This window comes from Ictalurus furcatus, chromosome 1 (assembly GCF_023375685.1).
Source record: "Ictalurus furcatus strain D&B chromosome 1, Billie_1.0, whole genome shotgun sequence".
Lineage (NCBI taxonomy): Eukaryota > Metazoa > Chordata > Actinopteri > Siluriformes > Ictaluridae > Ictalurus > Ictalurus furcatus.
Window position 1 is genome coordinate 10,216,377 of NC_071255.1, and position 25,674 is coordinate 10,242,050.

The following is a 25,674-nucleotide window of genomic DNA, read 5'->3' on the forward strand; positions in this document are numbered from 1 at the left end:
AGACCAAGTCAACAGCTTGAACTCTTTGTAATGATCTTCAAATCATTCCTGAACAATTTTTGCAGTGTGTCAGGGAGCATTATCCTTCTGAAAGAAGCTACTGCTATTAGGGAATACTGTTGGCATGAAGGGGTGTACTTGGTCTGGAACAATGTTTATGAAGGTGGTACGTGTCTAAGTAACATCCACATTAAGGTCAGGACCCAAGGTTTCCCAGCAGAATATTACCCAGAGCATCACAGCCTTCGCTCCCCAGGCGCATCAATGAGCCTTGGGAGCCCATAACCCTGTCGCCGGTTCACCGGTTGTCCTTCCTTGGACCGCTTTTGGTAGATACTAACCACTGCATACCGTGAATATCCCACAAGACCTGCTGTTTTGGAGCTGCTCTGACCCAGTCGTCTAGCCATCACAATTTGCCCCTTGTAAAAGTCCCTCAGATCCCTACAGTTGCCCATATTTCCTGCTTTCAACACATCAACTTCGAAAACTGACTGTTCACTTGCTGCCTAATATCTCCCACTCCTTCACCGGTGCCATCATAATGAAATAATCAATGTTATTCACTTCACCTGTCAGTGGTTTTAATGTTATGGCTGATCAGTGTATTACCTGCTTTTGGCTTAATGTAATATTTTCGATTTATTACAACATCTGTCATTTCAACTAGGGCCCCATCTAATTGGTCAGAGGATGTCACAAAGTCCCTGGGACCCCTCGTCTTACTGAATGACGCTGCCCTTGAGGCATTATCTTTTAAGGTGAGTATTGATCTCAGGCTGCTCTGACTCATTCCACTGTCTTGTTAGATCAGCAGAAAGATCCAGTATATTATTAATAACATACACGTTGAGCCATTTTCCAGAATCGTCTGTGGTTTGTTTTGTTTTTTTTATAGGTGAGATTTCTCGACTATTACGCAGTGTGAAAACTTAAACGAAGGCAACTTTGATGGACACTTGCCCCCAGATAAACATTTCTATTAAGATAATGCACACATTAAGCAGTTATCAATGACACTGGTTATATTTAAACATGCATACGGTGTTCATATGGAACCAAGTACTTATTTAATATATCGATGAGGGATAGTGTATCTACGGCTATATTTAAATCTCTATGAAAACAAATATTAATAGGCCTTAACTAAAATAACTTTTGTTTTACCATGTAAAATGTTGATAAATAGCTGTTTAGCTGAAGTGGTTAGTTGCTTAGTGGTTAGCACGTTCGCCTCACACCTCCAGGGTCCGGGGTTCGATTCCCCCTGGGGCCATGTGTGTGCGGAGTTTGCATGTTCTCCCCATGCTGCGGGGTTTTTTCGCGGGTACTCCGGTTTCCTCCCCCAGACATGCATGGTAGTGATTGTGTCTGTAGTGTATGAATGGGTGTGTGAGTGTGTATCCTGCGATGGACTGGCACCCTGTCCAGGGTGTACCCGCCTTGTGCCCGATGCTCCCTGGGATAGGCTCCAGGTTCCCCGTGACCCTGAAGAAGGAGTAAGCGGTAGAAGATGGATGGATGGATACTTGTGTGCCATCATAGCCTTTCTGAAAAGCTTTCTCAAGTGAAGAACTGAATGTTCTGACATACGCTTCTTCTCTTTTTATTGTTCATATGTTCCTATTCTTTTCTCACTGTTGAGATTGTTTAACCTCTACACTCACCTTTCCTCTGTAGAGCTGGCTGAAGAAATCTTTGTCAGATCTGCAACACAGCATGGAGGCTGAGGTTGCAGGTCTGGCCCCAGAGGAGTTCCGTGCCTGGCCCGATTTCTCAGCCCTCCAGCGCAAACTCTTTCAGCTGAAAACTAAAATCACCCAGCAGCGGCGCAGGAGAGACAGTGGGTTCATACAACATAGTATACCAAAAATTTATAATAATCTTTGCTCCGTACGGTTTGAATAATCGTGATCTATTCTGGGATCTGCCTGCGATTGTGCGTGTGTGTGGTATCACGCACGTTCAGATTCATATGCTATGAAAGCATAAGAAGAAGAAAATGCATGCTGTATTTTTTGTTATTATGTACTGTAAAGTTTACTAAAAGTATATTTAAAAAAAAACATCATAATGTGCACTTATGCCTAGCATTCAATCATTTCAACTACTTTTCATTAAAAGACATAATGAATGGCATTCTTTCTTTATCTGTCCTCTGTAATCACTTTAGCACTAGTACCTACTCTGCAAATGATCGAGGATCTGAGGGAGGGAAATGTGCTCTGGAGTCCTGCTCAACTGTCCAGCATGACAGCCCAAACGTATAGAGACGGCGCGTCTATCCTGGGAGAGATACGCAGCTATACTACAGAACAACTGATAGCGCTGAGAGACAAAGCTATAGAGGTACACACTCCAGATCCAGCCAATACGGCGAGAGATCAGTCAGCATTCATACAAAATATTACGTTGTATATACCATACAAAAAAAAAAAAAGTATTTTGAAATCACATTTCAGATGTCTTTGTATATTCCAAATACGTTCATGCTTACAAGTCATTGTATTAAGGATATGTAATTCTATACATTTGGAAATAAATATGCTGCTTAATAAATCCTACAGGATGTTCCTTCGTTACTTTGCAGGCATGGGGAGATATATCGATGCTTAACGAATCTAAGATCGTGGAGATGGGTTGTGTGTCTCAGAGTTTTAATGCTAAACAACTCCAAAACCTTAGCATCACCTCACTGGATACTCTGGAGCTTCTGTCCGTCTGCCAGTGGAACCAAACACAGGTAACATACACCACACTATTATTAACTCGCTGCGAGGAGTAGACGCCGTACCCCAGCAGTAACGGTGACGTATGTAACCTTATATTCGAAAATGCGAACTATGAGAGTTAAAACTAACATGGAGCTCGATGTTGTGGTTCCTGCAGAAGGAAGCGGTCTTGCGGGGTTTTGTAACGAGAACTGGAATGAAAATGGCTAAACTCGGTGCACTTGAGATGGCAGGCCTGGGCCAGTTTATTTGCGGACTGCAGCCCAACGAAACCGAGCAGCTCAACGCTACAGAATTCAAGTGAGATTTGAGCATCGATAAAGCACACCCAATTCTGATCAACACAACAGTGCTCATTACTCAGTGCTCTGTATGCTGAAAGTCCGTTTCGCTGTGGATCAGGGACGCTGTGGGAGACGTAGGCCGTGCTTCCTGTCCTTTGAGTGTCCTGGAGTGTTTGAAGAAAAAAGCTGTTGCTGCATTCGGCGACCCAAAAGGCTGGGGCGAAGCTGACGTTAGCGTCATGGGCAACATAATGGGTCCGTTCCAAACAGTAAACAACTTGCGAAATAATTGCACAAAGTTACTTAACGATGTGTCCTGGGACCAGAAAATTCCTTAGGGACCTTGCCATTGTCACGTTAAGTGTATAGAAGTTGGTTAGAACAAATAACTGTAGGTACAGTTACAATTCACTTCGCCTTAGGAAAGTTTTCGTTTTGTTACTTGTAAATATGTCATAAGTGCATTTCTGCATCATAATCTTATCGATCATGCATAATTTTCTGTATGTAGCTGGTCTGACTGCCACTGAGCTGGGATACCTAAGCGCTTCAGTTCTGCCCTTCATCCGTCAGTCCGCCATCTCTCTCATTCCTCCTGAACGTCTGGCGGTGAGTCGCCCTGCCTTCCTGCCCTGACCGTCCAGTGTGTAGTACTGCCCTGCTTTTCACAGCTATAGTATACAGTAATCGTCTTAAAAATATATCATCTATTTTTACAACCATTCAACTTTGATATGTTCCACTTCTGACAGCTGGCGCTAACTGCTTTCCTTAGATTAATTTACCACCATCACTCGGAGGACATTAGCCAGTTCTGAATGTCCAGCCATAAATATTGTTTGAGCTATTAATATTTATGTGGCCTTTAAAAAAAAAAAAAAGAATACATTTGTTTTGGGGTGCTTGTATTATCTTTTGATTGCATATATGCTGTCCCTCAGCTTTGGGAACATAATCTACAAATTAAATGCATTATTATTATTATTATTATTTGTTATGAGCAGGCGCTTTCAGTGAGCCAGCTAAAGGCTTTGGGTCCTGACAACGCAGCAGCGATAACAACGTCTCAGCGTGCCGCACTGGGAGTAGAGCAGAGAGCAGCCGTAGATGAAGCAGTGGGACTGGCGGCACAAAAGTCTGAAATCACAACCACGCTGCCACAGAAAGGAGGTATGTGAAATACAAAAGCAATTAGGGAACCTAAATTGATACATAAAAGATTAGACAGTAAATATTGAATAATTCAGATCTGTCATGCACTGACTCCAAAGCCAGCACACTGCATGACGAACACATTAAATACCATGGAGCAAATGGGCAAGCTATAAAGAGTAAAGAAAATACCGTAGACTGTTAACTGTGCTCGAATTGCAAGACACTCCAGGTAGAAATGACCATTTTTAGTACGAATAAAAATATCAAAAGAGAAAAATGGGGTTTTTTTCACCGTTTCGGTCCACTGAATTATCGGAAACGTTAAGAAAACTCCGCCCACTCTCCTCTATCACATCGTGTCACAGATCCCGGAAAGGCTTGTTTCCTGATGTGTACAGTATGTGTCGTGACGGTATACATGTCAGTTTCCTTTATAAACTCCACTACTAGGGTAGAAATACATTAAATACCATTTTTCTCAAAATCACAGGCATGGGGTGGACATTTATCTATGAATCTATACAAATCTCAGTTCATGAACATTTTAATCATGGACTTTTTTTTCCCTCATTCATGGAATTTCATACTAATAATGGATTTTTTTTTTTTTTTTAATAAAACCACTCCGTGTTATTTCGTTTTCCTTTAAAATAATATTCCAACAAGCATTTCTGTAAATGCTGTGAAACATTCCAACATTCAAAAGTATGCAGGTTTGTGCATATTTAATCAGATGAAGCCTCATTTACTTGTACATTTCCTATCCACAAGAATATTAGCAATCAACTGGCAAAGACTGATTGTTCTATCTATTGTTTAAACAAAGAAAATTACTCTACTACCTGTAGTGTCTTGCCTTAATGCGGGCTTTAACCATGTCAAGAAATCCGGATATTTTGACTATGCAAACTGGCCCCGAGTCTGTACATACACACTCCTTCCCTAGCTGCAGAACCTTTATTTGCTTGCTCCAAATTAAATGGTTTTAAATGCAAACATGTTCATTGCCATTCTTGCTAATATGAGGTCTCTCTCTCTCTCTTTTATCCAGGGGCACCAAAACAAAGCATGTTGGGAACTGCAATCCTTCTGCAGCCCCTTGCATTGCTGTTGTTGGGATATATTCGCTAAGAAGCACACCACTGAAAAGCTAGCTGGGAATATTTATCTCTCAATCTCCCAGATTGAACAGCTAATGCATATACGTGCCTTTGGCTTATTAGCTTAGGTGACCATGTAAAGAAAATGTTATTTAGCTGTCATATAATCACTATAGAAGCAATGAATCCACCTGAGGCGGGGGGTGGGGAGGGGGCACTGGCTATATTCCATCAACATGGACCTTTACAGTTAGTTCTTATATAATCATTTAATGCTCAGTCTGGAGGAGTTCTCCATAGTGATTACATGGCAGTTTGATGAAGATTGGGCCCAGATTTCAGCCCAGATTTCTAGTTAATGGGTATACATTTATTTTTTATTTACTGTCTTCAGTTAGCAGTTTCTTAGTAAAGACTGCTGCTTAAAAATAAAAAGTTAATATGATTAGTAAAGAGAACAGGGTAGAATTTCAGGGACTATAACCATTTCTCAGGTACATTTCAGTGAGCATGTCACTCACATGGAACCTGCTTTAAGAGACTTGCTACTGCTACTTTATATACATATAAATATATTTAATAGTCCTCTCTCTCTAATAAAACTATCAGATGGAAGATTATAATAGTATATTTTTGGTAACAGATTTATTTTGAGCCTTTTTGAGTTCTGTGTTCATAAAAACATTGATTAAAAGAGACTTCACTTATACTTGAATTAAATTTTGTTCAATTTGACCAATGAAAATGTTCTCATCTCTTATTAACCTGGATATCGATCATCCATACTAGAGCCTGAGCTTAAATAAAATAGAAATACAATACAAAAGTAAATGTGACTTGTGATTTTTATTGACAAATGCCAACAAATTGTGGAATGAAGGTTATACAATTACTCCATTAAGTCCTCAAACAGGGTGGTTTGGGAGTATTAAATGTAATTACATGTAAATATATATATATTTATTTATTTTTCAAACAAGGATTGCTTCAAACAAGACTCGGATCAAAACGGGCTGCGAGATAACTAATGACCAGGACAAAATGAGCCGAAAACAAAGATAGATTTTCCCCCTAGAACTTCAGGATCCTTCTGAGCTGATCCATAGAGTAGAAGAAATGTTAACACTGGGCCTCGTTCATGAATCTTTTACTAAAGTTGTGTGTAAATGTTTGTATGTGCCAAACCAAACTAAAATTTTCCACTGGATTTACAAAAATTGCAGAGAATGCTGATTTTCTTTGTACTTATGTACAACAACCTGTAAAAGTGCAAAGCGCATCTCCAACACGGCTCATCTGCATTTAGTGACACCCACAAAACTCCATAAAAGTTCAAGGTCAAGTTCACAGAGGGCTGGAAACACAAGAAAGGCAGAAATGGAAATTATTTTGACTCACTTTTCACCTTTCTGGGGGGAAAAAAAAAATATATATATATATATATATATCAGACTGGTCTTTAATCATCTCCATTTTGTTTATAGCTTACAGCTATGCATGAACAGACCGTCCCGTCCTCCGTTTATACAGTGCTGATTCTTTTGTTATAATTGAATGAGTTTTATTAGTCTTAATTTATAGGGTTGTGTTAGCTCACTTTCTTTATTTTTGATATTCTTTAATTAGTGCCAATAATATAACTTGGTTTCACGAAATCTTCTCGATTGTATATTCTTAGTCCCTGAACTAATGAACGGTCATGAGGACGCGTTTCGATAAAGACTCCGAAGTACATCTGTGAGTCGCTCAGTAGCCCATCAAATTATACGATTTGAAGTCGAGGTTTACATCAGTTGGTGTTCTTATGCGTAAATTTACACACGCTCGGAAGCACGAGTAGGATATGTGTGTTTTTCTGAAATTACAGGAGTTTCATGAATACCAAACTGCTTTTGTAAATGCTCCTTCACACATTTAACAAATAAATCTGTTCATATCCAGCTTGATAAATGAGGCCCAGTGTATGAAATTTCCTGTCTACAGCACTTCAAGCAGCCCAAAAAGAACCCATTTAACAACAGCTTAGTTAATGGTGTTAACACGATGACGAGAGCATCACAGAGGGAGTATTTGGTATAGGCCCAGCCCTATTTAAAAAAAATGGGGGGAAAAAAGAAGAAAAGAAAAAAAAAAAAAAAACATGTACTTTCATCAGTCTTTAACCTTACATTTCTCTCACACACGCACACAACTACATTTTAAAGCCGCTTCTTGATTCAGACAGCACTGCATCCCAGAGTAATTCGTCTATGGCTTCAACATATAAAATTAGTAAATGCGCATTAGTAAAGTCTATTAGAATTGTCTTGGCAAGACAAAAAGGCAACCATTTGAAAAGCTCGTAGTGAAGCCCACTAGGATGATTAAATATCTTTTAATATTAAAGCCTCTAGACTGACATAATGACAACTAAAAACAGAATCAGGAATTAAGGTGTAACTCATTAGGATTACATAAACTGTGACATAAGCTCAAGTTATACAGGGTTTTCCCCCATTGAAATATTGTAATAACGTTAAAATACACAATGCATCTGTAAATATTAATAGGTAAGGCTCAGGTGAGTGCACGGGGCTAGGGGCTAAACTAAAAGAACTAAAAGTCAAGTTTAGTTCAGTCTCAAACCTGCACGGGAAATGAGCCTGGATCTGGCCCGGTAAAATTTGAGGTAAGCCTCCGATTTGCCATATAGCCTGAATCCCCTCTAACATTAAGAACTTCTCCATCAAAGAAATCAAGTGCTGAATAAAGTACTGTTGGAACGCTACGTACAGTGCCTTGCATAGGTATTCAGTCCTGTCGAACCGTTCTACATTTTGTAGTGTTACAACCTGGAACTGAAATGGACCTACTAAGGGATATATGTAACAAATTTACACATTGTAGCCCATAATACTGAAGTATAGCTTGCAAAAGAATTTACTGCATAATTATCTACCCTACTTGCTGTATCACAATTAGCTGAATGGAGTCCGCCTGCGTGCAATTAAAGTGTCATGTGATCTTAATATAATTCCGCTGTTCCTAGAAGAGCCCAGCTTCCTGGAAGAGTTTGTTAGAGAACATACCTAAACAAACACCATCAGGAAGATCAATGATCTATCAAACCAAAGCCAGGACAAAGTTCTGAAAAAGTATGAACCAGGGGTTTGGTTATAAATTATTATATATATGGTCTCCTCTGAAAGTATTGGAAATGGAAAGCCAATTCTTTTGTTTTTTCTACATACTGTTGTTGTTTTGGTAACGCCCAATGTTTGTGTAATGGCTGTGATTGATTTTCCTTCTTTTCTCAGCTTCAGAATTGCTTACTTTTCTCCCCATAGACAGCTCTCTGGTTTTCATGTTGGTTTATCCTTTTTAACAACAAATGCAGTCAGAACAGGTGAAAGCTAGGGCTCAAACCAAGAGTGGATGTTCAGAGCTATTAACTGCTTAAATAATCTACCAGGCCACACCTGGACAAAAAGATACACCTGTCAGTCAGTCACCCGTTCCAATATTTATGGTCACTTGAAAAATGGGTGGGTTCAAACAAAAAGTGCCAGGTTCAAAGTTATTTAACACATCTAGGCAAAAACAAAAGAACTGACCTTGCCGTTCCAATACTTTTACAGAGGACTGTATACAGAGAGCTCCAAAAGTCTGAGGCCACATTGAAAATCTGGGATTTTTTTTTAAATGGAAATAAACAGAAGGTTTTAGAATTTTTAAATATTTCAAACAAAGAAAGTAAATGTTCAGTATCTTGAACATATAATATTCAGGATGCTGCACTATTTCTAAGTCCCTATTTAAATGGAAGCAAATTAGTGATATTGACCATGTTATGTCAAATTTTCCTCATGTCTAATCTCTTCTACTGAAGCATGTGTTCAGACGACACTCTGATGGATTTGATCTCAAATGGATCAATGGTTTTGCACAAATTTGTGGAGTTCATGTCAGCTCAAGTGCACGTGGTCATTAAAGCAAAAAAGGGGACGTACCAAATACTACGGAAGTCTGAAATTCAAAGTCAATATTTCAAAAGATTCTACTAATCCAAACTGTTATATTAAATTAGAAACTAATGTAAAATAGAAGTATTTTCACTAGTGGTCTCAGACAGCTGGACCTCGCTGTATGTGAGATTATACATTAGACACACACACACAAAACCTTAATGCATTAATGGTGCGCTGTGGGATGCTTATTAAAAATGGAAGGAATGTCAGTGACTGGATAAGGAGGGGATTAATCAGAGAAGCAACCAAGAGGTAAAGGGATCCTCTCAACATGATGCTACCACCATCATGCGTCACTGTCAGGATGGGGTTCTCAGGTTGCTCAGCAGTGTCGAGTTTCCACCAAACCCAGCACTTTGTGCCAAGACAGAAAAAACTTTTTCCTTCCATCAAACTAGAGAGCCTTTTCCCACATGTATTCTAACATTTATAATATATAATCCCGATTAAGCCCAATTAATTTCTAGGTTGTAACACTACAAACTGTGGAAATGTTCAAGGAGCGTTAATACATATGCAATCCACATTGTTATTGTGAATGTGGATGCAGAGTGATTAAGGCACGTAAGATGAGTGTATAGTTTGAACACAGCACAGCAGGACTTCACATTTTGAACTGCCGCTTCTTTCAGCGTTATCGGCTTTATTTACTACTTCCCCTTTCTCAGGCCGGCTTCTCAGCTTTGTAGGCGTTGATGAAAGCCATTCCATGACTGCGGAAATGTGTGTTAAGGTCAGCAGCTTTGCTAAAGTGACGTCTACACACTTTGCAGCTAAGCCTGCCGTCCCCTTCCTCTGCCGGAGTCGGTGACCCCGGAGACTCCGCCCCTTCCGCAGCATCATGGTTCGTATTCTCGCGCTGCTCATCGCCATCTCGTACTCGATGACTGATGAAGCGATGGCGGGCAAGGGAGGAGGCCGATGTAAAGCATGCCCCACACTGCTGACATTGCACACCCTTGCCCCCTTCGCCACGGTGACTCTGGATATGGTGCAAAAACTCCTCCTTGTCTTCAGAAACGAAGCCGCATGGCATGCAACGGAAACCCTCGGTGTCCTGCTCCTGAGCAGATCCTCCTCTCCTGTTTCGAACAAAGCTGAAATGATCCGTGTTATTATTTTCTTCTGGAGTCGCAGTGGTGAGGGCTCCGTCTTGCTCGGAGGAGCTATCAGCTGGGTCAGTGAAGCGTGAACTCACCTGGAACCAGTGCAGAAACCCACACAGAGGCCAGATTTTACGGTCCATGTGAAAGCACAAGCTGTTTTATTCCTTGAACGTCTCAACTTGCATTGCTACGCTTCGGATACGTTCACAAATAGAATGTAAAAAAAAAGTGACTCGCAAAACTGTCATGCTGTTACTAAATTGGGTGGAGAATAAATTACTTTAAACTGCCATTTCACGGAGTGTAGGGCTGGCACTATCAATTGCTTTGATAATCGATTAGTTGACCACTTCCTTCGATTAATAAACGAGTAGTCGATATCATATGGTACATAACTGCTATATAAATATACTTCATTTTATCCTAAAAGTCTGACTTTTTAATTAAATTGATATACATCTCTACACACACACATACTTTTTTATATATAATTTAATAATTTTAATAATAATCAATGGCTTTCCTGAAAATTCCTTGTCTCAGTTTAAAATAACTATTACATTTTTAAATAATTTGACTGATTTGTCCTAGCTTTTAAGTTAATATCATGCATTAAAGAAAACTGAACGTAGGATTTAATGTTGCGATGTTAGAAAATCTTTTGTATTTTCATAATAAGAATGTGTACTTGTTATTGTCAGAGGTGATAGGAGTATCAAAAACAGTTCCTCAACTAAAAGCAGCATTAGTCATAAAAAAATATATATATATATATATATATATATTTCTCATCCGAATACTTACTGGAGCAAGAATAAGAAAGCAAAAGTAGCTGTTGTTACACAGGAAGCATCACATAAAACAGACTGAATGTAAACAAATGCATCTGATTTAAACTTGTTTACTAAGATGATGATATTCTGAGTGACATTTTCTGCTTGCTGTGACCTGCATGTAGCGTCATCATTGCACAAAGGTGTCACATTCAAACTTTAGCAGTCCCTTAAAAGTAGTTTAATGCTGGTTAACTGAACATTATTATATATTCGCACAAACACAGCACTTCAATTATCATTTAATCAAAACAATAAATGTTTCCCTTTTGTTTTATTCACCCTCTGTTATCTTCCATCCTCTACACTCCGGCATTTATAAACACACGCCAACGTTAAACATGCTGTAAGACGGTAAAAGTTCATTTCTCTTTAGTAATATACTGAGTCTCTTCTTGCTTGGACCAAGCCTAGCACCTTGCTTTCTGCTCTTCCTTCCAGTTTGTTGTAAATGCTACGCGTTATTGTTATTATTACGCCACCTGTATTTGATTCCTTAAAATTTTCATCGAGGATCTTTTACAATTGAGTAGGCGATTATAATCCAGTATTCGTGACAGACTAGCTGAGGGTATTTTTTGTATCCCGTAACAACGGAGAAGTAAAACGAAATGAAAGATGATTGATTCATGAGTTCGACTTCTAAACTATTATTGTTAGGCTCTTCGAAATGATCTTTTTGACGTCACCACAAAATAAAGATCATGTGCTTTTTGCAAATGCTCTGGTAGAATAAGTGAGCATCTCGTGTGTGTGTGTGTGTGTGTGTGTGTGTGTGTGTGTGTCTAAACTCTAACCTGTCTTTGACTGTTTGCTGCTCTTTGTCCTCCATGATGAATCTGCATATGTTTTTCTAGGACCAGCTTACTGCTAAAACTCTTTTTGCTCCCAGTGCATAACCTAAGGCCACAAACACACACAGTAAAGCTCAAAGATAATAAACAAATGATCTAAACGATCACTGTGTATTTGAATTCCACGAGCTGCTTTATCCTGATTATACACAGAGTCTTGGCGTCTTGTACTCACTGGCAGTACAGAGACCTCTTGATGCCTTTGTGTTTGACCCGGAAGTGGCGTCTCAAACTTGATGAGGAAGAGAAGGAACCTTCACACAGGGTGCACGGGAACCGCTTCAGCTCCTGAAGATCACAACATTCAACACACAACAAGTAGGTAGGTCACCTTGTCCTGACAACTGTGTGCATTCTCTCTTAAGATGTATGACATCACACACAATCACACCATCACATTGATTTGCCTGAATCTGTCTGAATTTCAAAGAGGCCACTGACCTTTTTATGCTGTTTGGCCATGTGGGTGATGTAACTCTCTTTGTCTGTGTAGCTCGTCTGACACTCCGAGCAGCTCCAGCTCTGGAGGTTGGGAGAAGCAGAGCTCTCTTTTCCTCCTGGATATCCTGCTCCATCCTCATCTTCTTCTTTTCTCCACTCCTCCCCGTCTGAGCTCTCCATCTTCACCGAGCCCTTCGGAGTCAGATGAGCTGCCGACTTCCTGTGTGAAGCCTGAACACAAGTTCACTCAGGTCATAATTATTATTTAACAGCACATTTCTTTAGCACATCATATGCTTCATTTATTTTCTTTTTTTTTTTAATGTCTGTCATGTATATATTGCATTCATATGGTATGATATAATTTGAAAATAGGAATCAATAGTTTATAGTTTAAAATAATAATTAGGTTAGGTTTTAAAATATCAATTAAAATGAAAATTTTATTGTATTACCTACTTGTCATGAATTGTAGAACAGCAGTAGGGGTGTGAATCGCAAGTTTCATGATGAAACGATCTAGTATCAATTCTTTAATCCAGCGATTCGATATTTGCCGATACTTCAATGACTGACACGTTGCGATTTCGATTCAGGGACCAGCGATCGATATTAAATTATGTGTCTATTTCACACAATCAACATTGTAACATTTCTCTTAATTCACAGATGCAACCAAAATATATTTTGAAAAATTTACAGTTTCTCCACTAATATTGGCACCCTTGAAAATATGAGCAAAGAAGGCTGTGCGAATTGTCTATTATTTAAACTTTTGAGCTCATGGATATCAAACAATTGCAAACACAACAAAAAAAGAATTTGTTAAATATAGGTGTGCATCAATTATTGGCACTCTCATAGTCAATACTTAAATACTACCTCCCTTTGCCAAGATAACAGCTCTGAGTCTTCTCCTATAATGCCTGATGAGGTTGGAGAATACATGGCAAGGAATCTGAGACCATTCCTCCATACAGAATCTCTCCAGATCTGCTCATATTTACCAAGGGTGCCAATATTAGTGAAGGGCACCTGTTGTTGAGCTTTTTTCCACTATGATATACTACGTATTTCAGTGCAAAAAAAGGGCCCGTGAAGAACTTAAACTGTGACGGACGTCACGTCCGGGACGTGGCTAGAATTAGTGCGTCCTAAATAAAGGTCCATCTCGGGGCCAGAGTGGGACCCATTTTCAGCCCTGGAGTCTAATGCCCAAGACCAGCCCATTTTTTTCCATGGTGGAAGAACTTGGATAAATGAAGTGACAGTTCTCTCTGGTACAGAGAGAAAGCGGGCGTGTGGTACCATCTACCGGCCCAATTTATGAGCGGCCCACCGGGAATTCTCCTCATTCTCCCAATTAGCTAATCCGGCTGTGCTCCATCTTAATAAGTTTTTAAATTGTCGATACGATGGATCGTTGGTTATTTGATCGATACATCAATCCATATCAATGGATCGTTATACCCCTAAAGAACAGGACCCTACAGTATATTCCAGTGTCTACTTCAGTGTTTCCAATCGTGGGGTCTCATTTATCAAAGCACGTGTAAAGCAGGTTCTAATTTTACACACATTTACACACAGAAATGCTCCAAAATCACCATCCATCCATCCATCCATCCATCCCCAACCGATTATCCGTTATCGGGTTGCGGGGGCAGCAGCTCCAGCAGGGGGCCCCAAACTTCACTTTCCCGAGCCACATTAACCAGCGCTGACCGGGGGGGATCCCGAGGTGTTCCCAGGCCAGTGTGGAGATATAATCTCTACACCTAGTCCTGGGTCTTCCCCGAGGTCTCCTCCCAGCTGGACGTGCCTGGAACACCTCCCTAGGGAGTCGCCCAGGGGGCATTCTTACCAGGTGCCCGAGCCACCTCAACTGGCTCCTTTCAACGCAAAGGAGCAGCGGCTCTACTCGGAGTTCCTCTCGGATAGCCGAGCTTCTCACCCTATCTCTAAGGGAGAAGCCAGCCACCCTCCTGGAGGGCTTCTCCCTCCAAAATCACCATATATGGTAAACAACATATGGTAAAATACAAAAAAAAATAAAATATTGCTACAGACATTTGGAAAACATGCAATGGCGATAGAAATCCCTCATTATTGTTCTCTTTTGCTGTAATGTATCACAGCATGTGCTCTATGAATTATTCAGTCATAGTTGGTTGTGCAATGCCGACCTCCTTCCACTTTCTGACTGAAATGCGCCTGCGGCTAAAAGCCCTAGCATAGAAAGGAGTGTGGAGAGGGACGCTAACACTGCCTTTTGTTGGCCTCTCAAAAAGTGGGGCGAGTTACTGGCAGAAATCAATTAACATTGCACTGAGCAAACAAGATCGATTGATGAGCCATTCAAATCATCGCTCTCAGCAAAGAGGTTAAAAACTTAAACATAAAAGCTGCATGAGCCAAATTTAAAAGTAAGGCATAATCTGAATCAATCCTTAGATGTGCATTCTATGCATTTCACTTTACAGTTCATCTGTCTCGTCTTTCTACACCTTGCTGCGAGCACCAGTCGGCAATTATCGTCGTCAATTGCGCCGACATTAGTAAGTTGGATGGGAGCACCACATTATAGCATACTTACAGTCATGAGTAGTTCTACATATAAGCACAAGAACAATGTTCCGTGCATAAAAACCATGTATATACGTACACATACACGGTTTACACACAAACTTTGTACAACCCCAATTCTGGAAAAGTTGGGACAGTATGGAAAATGCCAATAAAAACAAAGAGGAGTGATTTGTAAATGTACTTTGACTTGTATTTAAACAAAAAAACGTATAAAGACAAGGTATTTGATGTTTTACTTCATCAACTGCATAGTTTTTGGAAGACAAACGTTTTTGAAATTGATGCATGCAACACGTTCCAAAAAAAGCTGGGACAGGGGCAATTTAGGACTAATAGCGAGGTGACGAATTGAAATAAGATGGTGATGTGAAACAGGTGAGGCAATCATCCAATTGTAGTATATAAGGAGACTCCAAAACAGGCCTAGTCCTTCAAGAGCAACGATGGGTCGAGGCTCACCAATCTGCCAACAGATGCGTCAGCGAATAATCCAATATTTTGAGGACAACATTCCCCAAAGACAAAATTGGTAGGATTTTGGCCATTTCACCTTCTACGGTGCACAATATAATTAAACGATTCAAGGACTCCGGTTAGATCTCAGCGCATAAAGGGCTGAGTGCGTGTGATCTCCGATCCCTCAGACGTCACTGTGTTAAAAACCGTCATGAGTCTGTAACGGATATCCTGACATGGGCTCGGGAATACTTTGGTAAACCTTTGTCAGTCAACACCATTCGCCGCTGCATCCACAGATGCAAGTTAAGGCTTTACTATGCAAAGCAGAAGCCATATATCAATACTGTCCAGAAGCGGCGTCGACTTCTCTGGGCTCGGTCTCATCCGAGATGGACAGTAGCACAGTGGAATCGTGTTTTGTGGTCCGACGAGTCAACATTTCAAATAGTTTTTGGACAAAACAGCCGTCGTGTTCTCCACAAAGAGGAAAAGGACCGTCCAAGCTGTTATCAGCATCAGGTCCAAAAGCCAGCGTCTGTCATGGCATAGGTAACTCGCACATCTTGGAGGGAACCATTAATGCAGAAAGATATGTACACATTTTGGAGCAACATATGCTGCCATCCAGAGCAGGACAATGCTAAACCACATTCTGCCCGGATTACAAGCGCATGGTTGCGTAAGCAGAGAGTGCTGGTGCTAGCATGGCTTGCCTGCAGTCCTGACCTGTCTCCGATTGAGAATGTGTGGTGCATTATGAAGTGCAAAATAAGGCAACGAAGGCCCATATAGCTGCACAGCTGAAGCAATGCATAATGGATGAATGGTGAGAAAATTCCGCTTGCTAAACTTAACCAACTGGTTGCCTTAAGTTCCCAAACACTTAATAAGTGTTATTAAAAGAAAAGGTGATGTTACACAGTGGTAAACAGTCGACTGTCCCAACATTTTTGGAGTGCGTTGCAGTCATCAGATTTGAAACGAGTGTACATTTTCAAAAATAAATTAAATTCACAAACTAAAACATCAAATAATGTGTTTTCAATATACTACAGTGTGAACTGAATTTTCAAATGACTCTTTTTGTTAGTTTTTTTTTTTGCATTTCCCATACTGTCCCAACTTTTTCAGAATTGGGTTTGTGTAAGCACAATTGTTAAATGAAACCCCTGGTCTTCAGATGCACATTTTAACCTTTTACCGACTTGCTACATGTCTGAAACTTCAGCTCATTAGTAGCCTGTACTCTGATTACACAACAGGTCTGCTAGAACAGGCCAAAGTAAAATAAATTACACTGCAGGGTGCTCAAACTCCCAGACAACATTTAACATGGACAATCATTTCAGAGCATAAAACAAGAGCCGAACCTTCACATGCTCCAGGAGGGACGTCCTCTGTGTAAACAGCTTGTGGCAATCTGGACATTTAAACACGTTGACCTTTTGCGTCACTAGATGAGTGTCAAAATGGACGTTGAGCAGGGCTTTTTGGGTAAAAACGGTCCGGCACATCACACATTTATATATCTCCCTGTTAAAAAGAATTTAAAAAAAACAAGAATTACTGTTTAAATAGAAAACAGCTAGATCTCAAACATAGACAGAGATGTAAAAAGGACAAACTCACTTGGACTGCTTGGCTTTCTCTGAGAGCTGAGGGTGCTGGGTGCTACTGTGAGTGTCAGCGCTGGAAGCAGATTTGAAGGCCATGGGGCACGAGGGGCATTTGTGGAAGACTTCAGAATGAGCTGTGTGCATGTGATTCTTTACCGCATTCAAACTATTCACACCTCCAAACACCAGCTGACAACAGGGACACCTGGGTAGAGAGACAGCGGAGAAAAAAAAAAAGTCAACAGTGATCGGATGAGGACGTCATCAGCTAAGTGATGAAGTATGAATGCCAGTGTGTGTAAACAGATATACTTTACTTGAGTATTACTAAAAATGAAATACTTGTATTATATTTCCAAAAAAAAAAAAAAAAAAAACTGACTTTTTTACATTTCATAATTTTTTATTTTTTTTTATTTAGACCTTCAATCCAATCATTTCAGTTTAGCATCCAATCAGGTTAATCAAAATAAAATAAAAAATAAACTATAAAGAACTGTGCTAATTTGCCATCTGTGATGACCTTCTCATGTTATGCAACGTAGTTAGCGCTATAGATACCTGTGTGCATCTGAATCGTGATCATCCACTAGACTGCAGTATGGAAGTGTGTCATAAATTGACTAGGCAGCAAGTCAAATTCAAGCTAATAGGAAATACTGATTATTTACAGGATTGTTTTACGTCTGGTTAATTCATTAGTAAACTACGTAGCATTAGTCATGCATATGATCAGAAATCCTAGCGTGTGAATCAAAATGGAGTGGCAACTATCTCACTTTTAATTGAGTAGATTTTAGCCGGATACGTCCACTTTTAATGGAGTAGATTTTGACATCTGTATTTTCAGTTTAACAAAAAAATTGGTCAGGACTTTTTCCACTTGTTTTTAATGTGTGTAACTTTTATTGTACAGGAGTCCAAATCTATGTCCACTACCAAGACCATTTTCTTTCCCTTTTCAGCCATTATCTGTCTATAGTCGTTCAGTTCTGACTCACTTCCGAGTCATAGTCCTTCGCTCCTTGCATGATGTTTAAATAAAGCTTCGCTATTTCCCTTGTGCTGTTCTCCTTAAAATGTGTGTTCTGCATGAAAGTCAGAGAAAAGAGAAGCTGGTGATGAACCAACTCTTTATAGCTGTTAAAACATAGGCGATTACAACATTAAACACAACTAGAAACGTTTAAAATACATGACATTTATTTATTCTTCAATAAAATCTGGAAAAAAAATTGCTAGTGTTGGCAAGTAGTATAAGCGTAATAAAACACTTTGGGGGCGTGCTGTTAACAACAGTAAACAACAGCAAGCCGATTCACATTGAGCCACGTCACCAACTATTGATTATTTTCCTACAGCAACATACCCCATAGCGTTTTCTTCCTTACATGATATGCATGGCATTAGTGCTGTGGCGGTCAAAGTAAAACCAAGTTACTATGGTAAAAACAAACAATTTGCAATGTGGGGTTTGGTGTCCTACTTGGCATCGCAACAGTTTAAAAAAAAAAAAAAGGTTTAAAAGGTTTTCATAAGGCTGTGAAAAACTGTCTTTATTGTTTAACCTTTTTACAAAAATACTCTGCTCTCATGGATATCAAACAACAGATTTATCCAAAATATACATCTTTGTAAAATATAGGTGTGCGACAATTATTGGCACCCTTCTAGTCAATACTTTGTGCTACTTCCCTTTGCCAAGATATTTACCAAGGGTGCCAATATTAGTGGAGGGCACTGTATGTATTTCCAGTTTTAAATTAATCAATTTTAAAATAATAAGCATAATTCAAATGATTAAGTAAATTGAAACAGGTGCATCCGCATCCCTCAACATTTTTTTTTTTTTTTTTTTTTTTTTTTAAAAACACACTGGTGTTAATGTGCAGCCGTGAGTTTGAGTTGTGTACGTGTACCTGTATCCCAGCTGGCGTGTGTAATGTAGGCAGGCTCGGCGCACGTGCGTGTTTAGACCGTGTGACTGACAGACGGTTCCGCACTCGGGGCAGACGAGAGGGTGGAGCTTCTTGTGGAGTCGCTGGTGGGCAGCAGCACTGCAGGCATTCCATAGCGGCATTGGAGGAGAGCACTGCATACAGCACTAAAGACACACACACACACACACACACACACACACAGATTAGAAAGGCTAAAACAAACACCCACTCATAAGGATACAGGGCGTGCCATGCACACATTCCTTACAGAAAAAACGTTGATCAATATGCAAGTAAATGTTATTACTCACTGTGTCTATTCCCCCCGGATCTGATTCCTGGAAGTGTGCGGCTAGTTTCTCTTTTGAGCCAAATGAATTCTTACACTCTGGGCACCTGCAAACACAAGTAGCAGATGCTACTGGGCCATTAGGTACACTGGGCAAAGAAATTAAAATAACAGGCACAGAAAGTGGTGCAGATTCCTGACTGCTGAAATGTACATGTTTATTTGCACACTGATGATCCCAGCTTCTTTCAAAAGGACAGGACAATCTCTATCAATTTTATTCCAGGTCCAAATGCACAATCAATTCTACAATACTAAAAAAAATAATAATGATGCTTTTACTTAGTACTACAATAATGAATGCAATGATTCAGCCAATTTAGGAACAAAATAGTTTTATTGCTCTTTAAAATCAAAATCAAAACAGCCTTTTCTTTCACAATATACATTATAAACATGTGTGTCTTTACATGTATAAATATTTGGTTCGCAATAAGACTGCACAAAGTCTTGTTAACTAAGTGGATCTTTTAAATTCTAGATATAAATAAAAATTAGAAGTAAAATAAGCCAGGGAGCTCTTGGGTTCGTGAGTCTGTTAAAAACAATCTGCTTGCTTTAACTAAGCTCAGTGAAATCGCAGAGGATTCATTTATCGAGGAAGCCAAACAATTCATTCCAGGTCATTGTGCTGTGTTATTACCAATTATCACAGGAACCAGTCAAGGAAGAGGAGGCCAGCAGAGATGGAGGAGTAAGCATACCTGTAAATGTGTTTAATGAAAAAAGCAGAGGAATTAATAAGGGTGAGCAATTAATGTTTGAAAATAATAATAATAATTCCACAGAGAAACATTATCTCTCCTGACATTTGCCCTTTCTTATGTTTCCCCCATTTTCTCACAAGCTGGTTACCTGCCAATTCCCACCCTCTAGCTAACTCTCCCCTATCGTAGGACAGCTGCTAGGCTAACAAGTGCTTAATCTGAGACATGTGAAACCAAATCTTTTCGAACTGCTGCTCCTGCTGCATAAAAGGGCTGTGTAACACACTGAGGAAAGCGCTACCTGCCCTCTTCCACATACATTAGCTCACAGACGCCAGCGATTGGTTAATGTCACGGTCACTGCAATCTTCTGACAATAGGGCAAACACTTTTTGGGGGTGGGGCACAATGGCTTAGTGGTCTTTTTGGTTTGCCTCGCACCTCCAGGTTTGGGGGTTCTATTCTTGCTTCCACTGTGTGTGCATGGAGTTTATATGTTCTCTCAGTGCTTTGGGGGTTTCCTCCAGGTACTCCGGTTTCCTTCCCCAGTCCAAAGACATGTCCAACGTGTCCGTAGTGCGTGAACGGGCGTGTGATTGTGCCCTGTGATGAGTTGGGACCACGTCCAGGGTGTCCCCTGCCTTCTGCCCCAAGTCCTTTGGTATACCCTCCATGCTCCCTGCGACTCCGTGTAAGATTAGCGGTACGGAAAACGGATGGATAATTTTACTCGCCATCCACTGGCAACGAGTCCCTGCTTAGCCTACACCTCCCTGTGTGCGTTTGGACAAAGTATGAAAATAATTATTTGTACATGGTACGTGAAACTATTTTCCTAACTTACCTATGGGTACGGTATCCTGTTGGCCAATCATCTGTTCCACACTGACAGGTCTCATGACAAGGTGTGAGCACTGCATGACCAGTCCTTTCTCCTTGTGCTCACGAGCGTGCAACAGCAGGCTACACTTGTTAAAGAAGGCCAGCCGCTTCGTGCAGAGGTTACAGGTCACCTCGATGCGCAAGGAGCGACGATCATAATGGCGCGCCAGGCTGCGCTCCAAAGCAAATGCATCCCCACACTCCAGGCAGCGGTAACCTGAAGCAGGCACACCAAGGCCCCACTCGGGACGAGGCAGTATGGAGAGGTCTGGCTGGTAGCTGGGCAGCGGGTTCTTACTGTTGAGAATCTTGTTGAACGCCTCCACCAGGCTCGACTGGCTGCGGGAGATCACAGCTCCGGGACTGTTTACAATGGTTGCTGGCTTAGTGGAGGGTACAGCAACTGTCTTCTGACCAATCGAGCAAATACTAATGGCAGAGGAGGATGAGGATGAAGATGAAACAGATGGTGTAGTGGATGTCTTTGTGACATTAGACGCCACTTTCTGTGCCTTGCTGGCTGCAAACAGCATGGCTGAGCTGGCATCCTGTAAGGTTGACACTGGCAGCATTGTAGTCTTTGAGTCCGGAGCCTGACCTGACATGGCTGCTGCAGGTCTCTTAGGCCTGGTGATCGCCTTACGACCTCCTATTGGAATTTTCGACCCGTCAGGGCCCTTGGAGATGCCTGCTGCAGCTCCTTTAGCAGCGACTCTGGTAACGGTGCGCGTGATGTTGCCTGTGGGGGTTTTAACTGTCTTGATTCGAACTTTAAGTGGTCTGGAAGGTATTACAGAGGAGCCTGATCTCTTTTCGACAGACGCTACCGAGACTAAGACCGACGGTTCCTCTTCTTCTGGTTCTGCCGTGTTTTCATTCTCAACTTTGTCACTGTCGCATTTACTGTGCTCCTGTTCATTCCTTGCATTCTCTATAGGCTCCTCCTTATCAGAAACCTCCGAGGTTTTGTCCTGCACAGGTTCTTTTTCTCCTAGCTCCTGTTCAGGGGTCGATGATAAGCTTTTCCATTGTGGACATGCTGGCATTTCTGGCTCAGGGCTCTCGGGAGAGTCTCGTTCCTCAATAATGTGCTCCGGGTATAGTTCTGGTATGGGTGGGTGTGTCTTTTCGGGGATGTTGTTGCTCTGTGGGGGTGTCTGCTGGGACACCAAGGGAGGTGGGTGTGGAGAAACAGAAGTGGTCTCTCCAGTTTGAGTGTTACTTATAGGCAAAGACGGAGAGGAGGGAGGGGGAGGCTGAAGCTCAGCGGATGACCTGTGTCTGCCTGGAAACCTGAGCGGCGAAGACATCTGTACGTCTGGGCTTTCTTGAATCATGAGCGGAGGGCTTCCAAGGTCTGGTTCCGATTCTTCGTCTTCAGATAACGCTTGATTAACCTCGGCCCTCGAGCTGTTGTTTATAGGCCGAGTTTGAGACGCAAAGGCAGCCGCGGGACATTCGACTTCCTCTTCATCAGCTTTGGCCAGCGGCAGGCTGACGTAATTGGTGCAAGAGATGGAAGAAGCAGAGGCAGGTAAAGGCATGTGAGGTGAAAAGTTTGGAGAGGGGTTGGAAGGACCATCACCCTGATTGCTCTCATCACCTTCCCTGGCTATCTTAGGAGAACAAGGGGACCAGAGATGGCCTTTCGGTTGCATTTGTGATTGACTGGAGAGCAGGGCGTTTTCCACAACTCCTCCTGAAACAGCCTTGAACCCACTGTGGAGGAGCGGGTCCATCGGCATCAGGCTGTGTGCGACCTGCGGAGACAGCTGGCCCCCGGTTCGACATCTTTCAGCTTCATCCAGAACATCGCTTACTTGCCTTGATGCGTTTTCTTCCTCATCTCTCCTATTTTCATATGCATCGGCACAGATGCTGTTCTTTACTATAACACTGACTACAGACTGGTCATGAGAAGTTTCACGGATTTCCGAGGGTCCGACGGGCCTTTGATTTGAACCACCACTTCGCTCTTTGGTACCACTGCCACCGGATTCGCTATGATTCGCATCAGGATCCGCCGACTCAGACTGAATCGCCTCTTTAGCATCAATATCAGGAATATCAAATGCTGCCAACAGGTCATCAAAATCTGGGGTCTTCATGTCACCCATCCCTGTCTGACCAACAGATATGCCTGCAGATGGAAAACAAGCAACAGGATAGTTTAGCTCCTCCTACAAACAAGAAAGTTGCATACATAAAGTGTTGTTGTATGACGTTTGCCACAGAAATGAGGCAAGTCAAGTTTAACCATTAACTAAGAAACTGAACTGAAAGCTTTCGTCCCAGGAAGTGTCCACAGCATGCTAACACGTTAGCTAGTTCCTTTAACGGCAGTTAAGTACGAACTAACGTTAATTTCACAGCAGAACCGTTTTATCAGCCTCTCTACTCGTCAGAAATCTTCATACAAGTCATTTCTCTGACTTAAACGCCGAGTCTTGATACGTTAGCTCACATCAAACATAACTTTGACAGGTTTGCTCTAACAGATGCTTTGCTGCTAAGCTCGAGCGATGCCGTTGGCTAAATCTCAAACGGCTTCCTGTCGGACATGGAGTGCACTACACATAGGGCGTACACTCACTACTTTGGACCCTATTCAGCGCGCTTATGTAGTGAACACGGGTCTGTTTAGGATACGGCCTTTCAAAGCTAGTTCCTGCAGAGTAAACGCTTCACCCAAAGGCTTCTCTGTGAAAACAGGACCAAGCTGCGGGTTTATTAAATAGTCAGGTTGTCTGCCTTTGAAAATTCAAACATTTCTGCTGAAAATCGACCGCGCAACGCATAACACAACGGATTAAGCTATCTAGGGCTAATGTTAGCATAATCAGCTAAGCTAGCTGAACCGATTTGCATGGTGAAGTTGGAACCTAGTTTAGATATACTGCAGTTTGTTATACGTATACAGTTTGTTTACGAGGTTAGGATCCAGACGGTAATCGTTACACGTAAAATGTCAGTGCTGCAAGTGCATTAAATGGCGTCTGTGAGCTGCGGGTTAAACAGACGGGAAAGTTTGGTTTGAACTTTACCTGCTCGAGCTGTTCCTGACTGTTCCTGGCTTCTGCCAGCCAGGGCGGCGCATCACACCCGCGTCATCTGTGACCTGGAGCGGGCTTTCACCCAAACATGTCCAAAACAACATCAACACTCATACCTACTAAAGAATAATAAGCTGTAAACAATCCACGAAGGGGTGGTGTGGTGCCTCATCAGCCACAGGTAGATTAATTTCCTATAACAGCATGTTGTGAAGTGCTTTATTCCTCTTATATACCATATCAATTCCCAATGACTACAATACATTTAACTTTTTTTTTATCCATTTATTGTTACATTTAATGTTTTAACATCTTTAAACAGTTGTTCCTTCATCAGCCTCTTTCTTTCTCTCTCTCTCTCTCTCGAAGTGCACCTATTATGGTTTTTCAAATATCACCTATCATGTAGTGTGTTATAGAGCTTTTTTTGTGAATGTACAAAGTCTGCAAAGTTTCAAAAATCAAAGTGCACGACAAACGGAGTTATTGACTCCCAGAAGAAGGAACCGATTCTGAACAGCTGAAACGAGTCGTTAGTAATTCCAGACTTTACTTCCTGTACTAACCTACATAGGTTTGTAACAAAAAGCCCCGCCTCTCGTCTTCGTTTGCGTCATTGCTCGCTGACAGCGGTAGACCAATCACAACAGACTGGGACATCTGACCAATCAGAGCAGAGTATGCTCTCTGAAAGGAGGAGTTTAGAATGAATCCTTTTGAACTGATCATTTAACGAGTCGTTTGTGACACTGGAGGAAAAGGTAATGATGCAATTTAAATTATGAGCACATTAAAGTGTTTTTTGATCTTGGATGCATGTAAATCTATTATATGAGACCTCTAAAACAAAATTAGGTTCAAAACCATAATAGGTGCGCGTTAATAACTGATTCTTAAGTTAAGGGACAAAACGTGTCCTACATACAAAAGTCCTCTTAATGTTAAAAATTAAGAAATTCGTAATAATAAAAATACTTAAAAAGTTCAATCTAAAGGTAATCTGTATACTCTGGGCATTTATTTCTTATATTATTTTAAATAATTTCATTACAATTCTTGTAAATGCATGCTCTATACTTGGAAAACATGCCATTTAAACTGTCCTCAGCAAGAGGACAAGACAAGAGGACATAATATCAGACTGCCAAAAAAGTGCTTAAAAATGCAATAAATTCATCAATCTAAATTTAAAACGAAAGGTAGAGATCTGTAAAATATCAAACAATAAATAAAGTAAATCTTAAATTATATTTTCAGTTAAAAATTTATTATCAAAGTTGTGTCTTATTACCTTATTAATAAGACAAACAAAAACACAGTTTGGTATGACACCCAAACACAAAGTTCTGACACCCCAGACTCCTAATAAACATCTCTTCACAAACAGCATCACCATATCAATAATTATATACTTTTCTTTGTTAAGTAGCAACACTTTTTTTAAATACGTTTATTATAAGCAGTAGAGTATGTCCGAAAAGTCAGGAACCAATTGGAATATGTTGAGCAAAAACAGGGCAGTGATGGCTCAGTGGTTAAGATATCCCAGCACTGCCAAGCTGCCACT

The 25,674-nt window shown here is 40.9% G+C and overlaps 2 protein-coding genes across 5 annotated transcripts in view; one reads left to right on the forward strand and one right to left on the reverse strand.

Annotated features, from left to right (window-relative positions):
- The window catches only part of otoa (otoancorin), a 25,908-nt gene extending 19,810 nt beyond the window's left edge, over window positions 1–6,098 (forward strand). Inside the window, exons 21-29 of the mRNA XM_053624465.1 lie at window positions 671–761; window positions 1,681–1,843; window positions 2,174–2,349; window positions 2,591–2,743; window positions 2,890–3,032; window positions 3,135–3,271; window positions 3,528–3,625; window positions 4,021–4,186; window positions 5,223–6,098. Coding sequence (XP_053480440.1) covers window positions 671–761; window positions 1,681–1,843; window positions 2,174–2,349; window positions 2,591–2,743; window positions 2,890–3,032; window positions 3,135–3,271; window positions 3,528–3,625; window positions 4,021–4,186; window positions 5,223–5,302 — 1,207 coding nt within the window. The 3' untranslated portion in view covers window positions 5,303–6,098. The remainder of the gene's footprint in view (window positions 1–670; window positions 762–1,680; window positions 1,844–2,173; window positions 2,350–2,590; window positions 2,744–2,889; window positions 3,033–3,134; window positions 3,272–3,527; window positions 3,626–4,020; window positions 4,187–5,222) is intronic.
- Window positions 1–24,511, reverse strand: part of znf687a (zinc finger protein 687a) — a 27,675-nt gene extending 3,164 nt beyond the window's left edge. For 2 of the 4 annotated variants that reach the window (XM_053624445.1, XM_053624453.1), the window contains exons 1-10: window positions 24,099–24,509; window positions 21,017–23,194; window positions 20,109–20,169; window positions 19,428–19,512; window positions 19,096–19,280; window positions 17,190–17,381; window positions 16,931–17,093; window positions 12,513–12,743; window positions 12,247–12,359; window positions 12,015–12,117 (exon numbers count right to left, since the gene is read on the reverse strand). In XM_053624445.1, the coding sequence (XP_053480420.1) occupies window positions 12,015–12,117; window positions 12,247–12,359; window positions 12,513–12,743; window positions 16,931–17,093; window positions 17,190–17,381; window positions 19,096–19,280; window positions 19,428–19,512; window positions 20,109–20,169; window positions 21,017–23,171 (3,288 nt within the window). In that variant the 5' untranslated portion in view covers window positions 23,172–23,194; window positions 24,099–24,509. Of the gene's footprint in view, window positions 1–8,761; window positions 10,477–12,014; window positions 12,118–12,246; window positions 12,360–12,512; window positions 12,744–16,930; window positions 17,094–17,189; window positions 17,382–19,095; window positions 19,281–19,427; window positions 19,513–20,108; window positions 20,170–21,016; window positions 23,195–23,413; window positions 24,056–24,098 lie in introns of those variants that run through there. The other 2 variants (XM_053624427.1, XM_053624437.1) reach the window with 2 other exon arrangements.
- Between the last annotated feature and the right edge of the window lie 1,163 nt (window positions 24,512–25,674).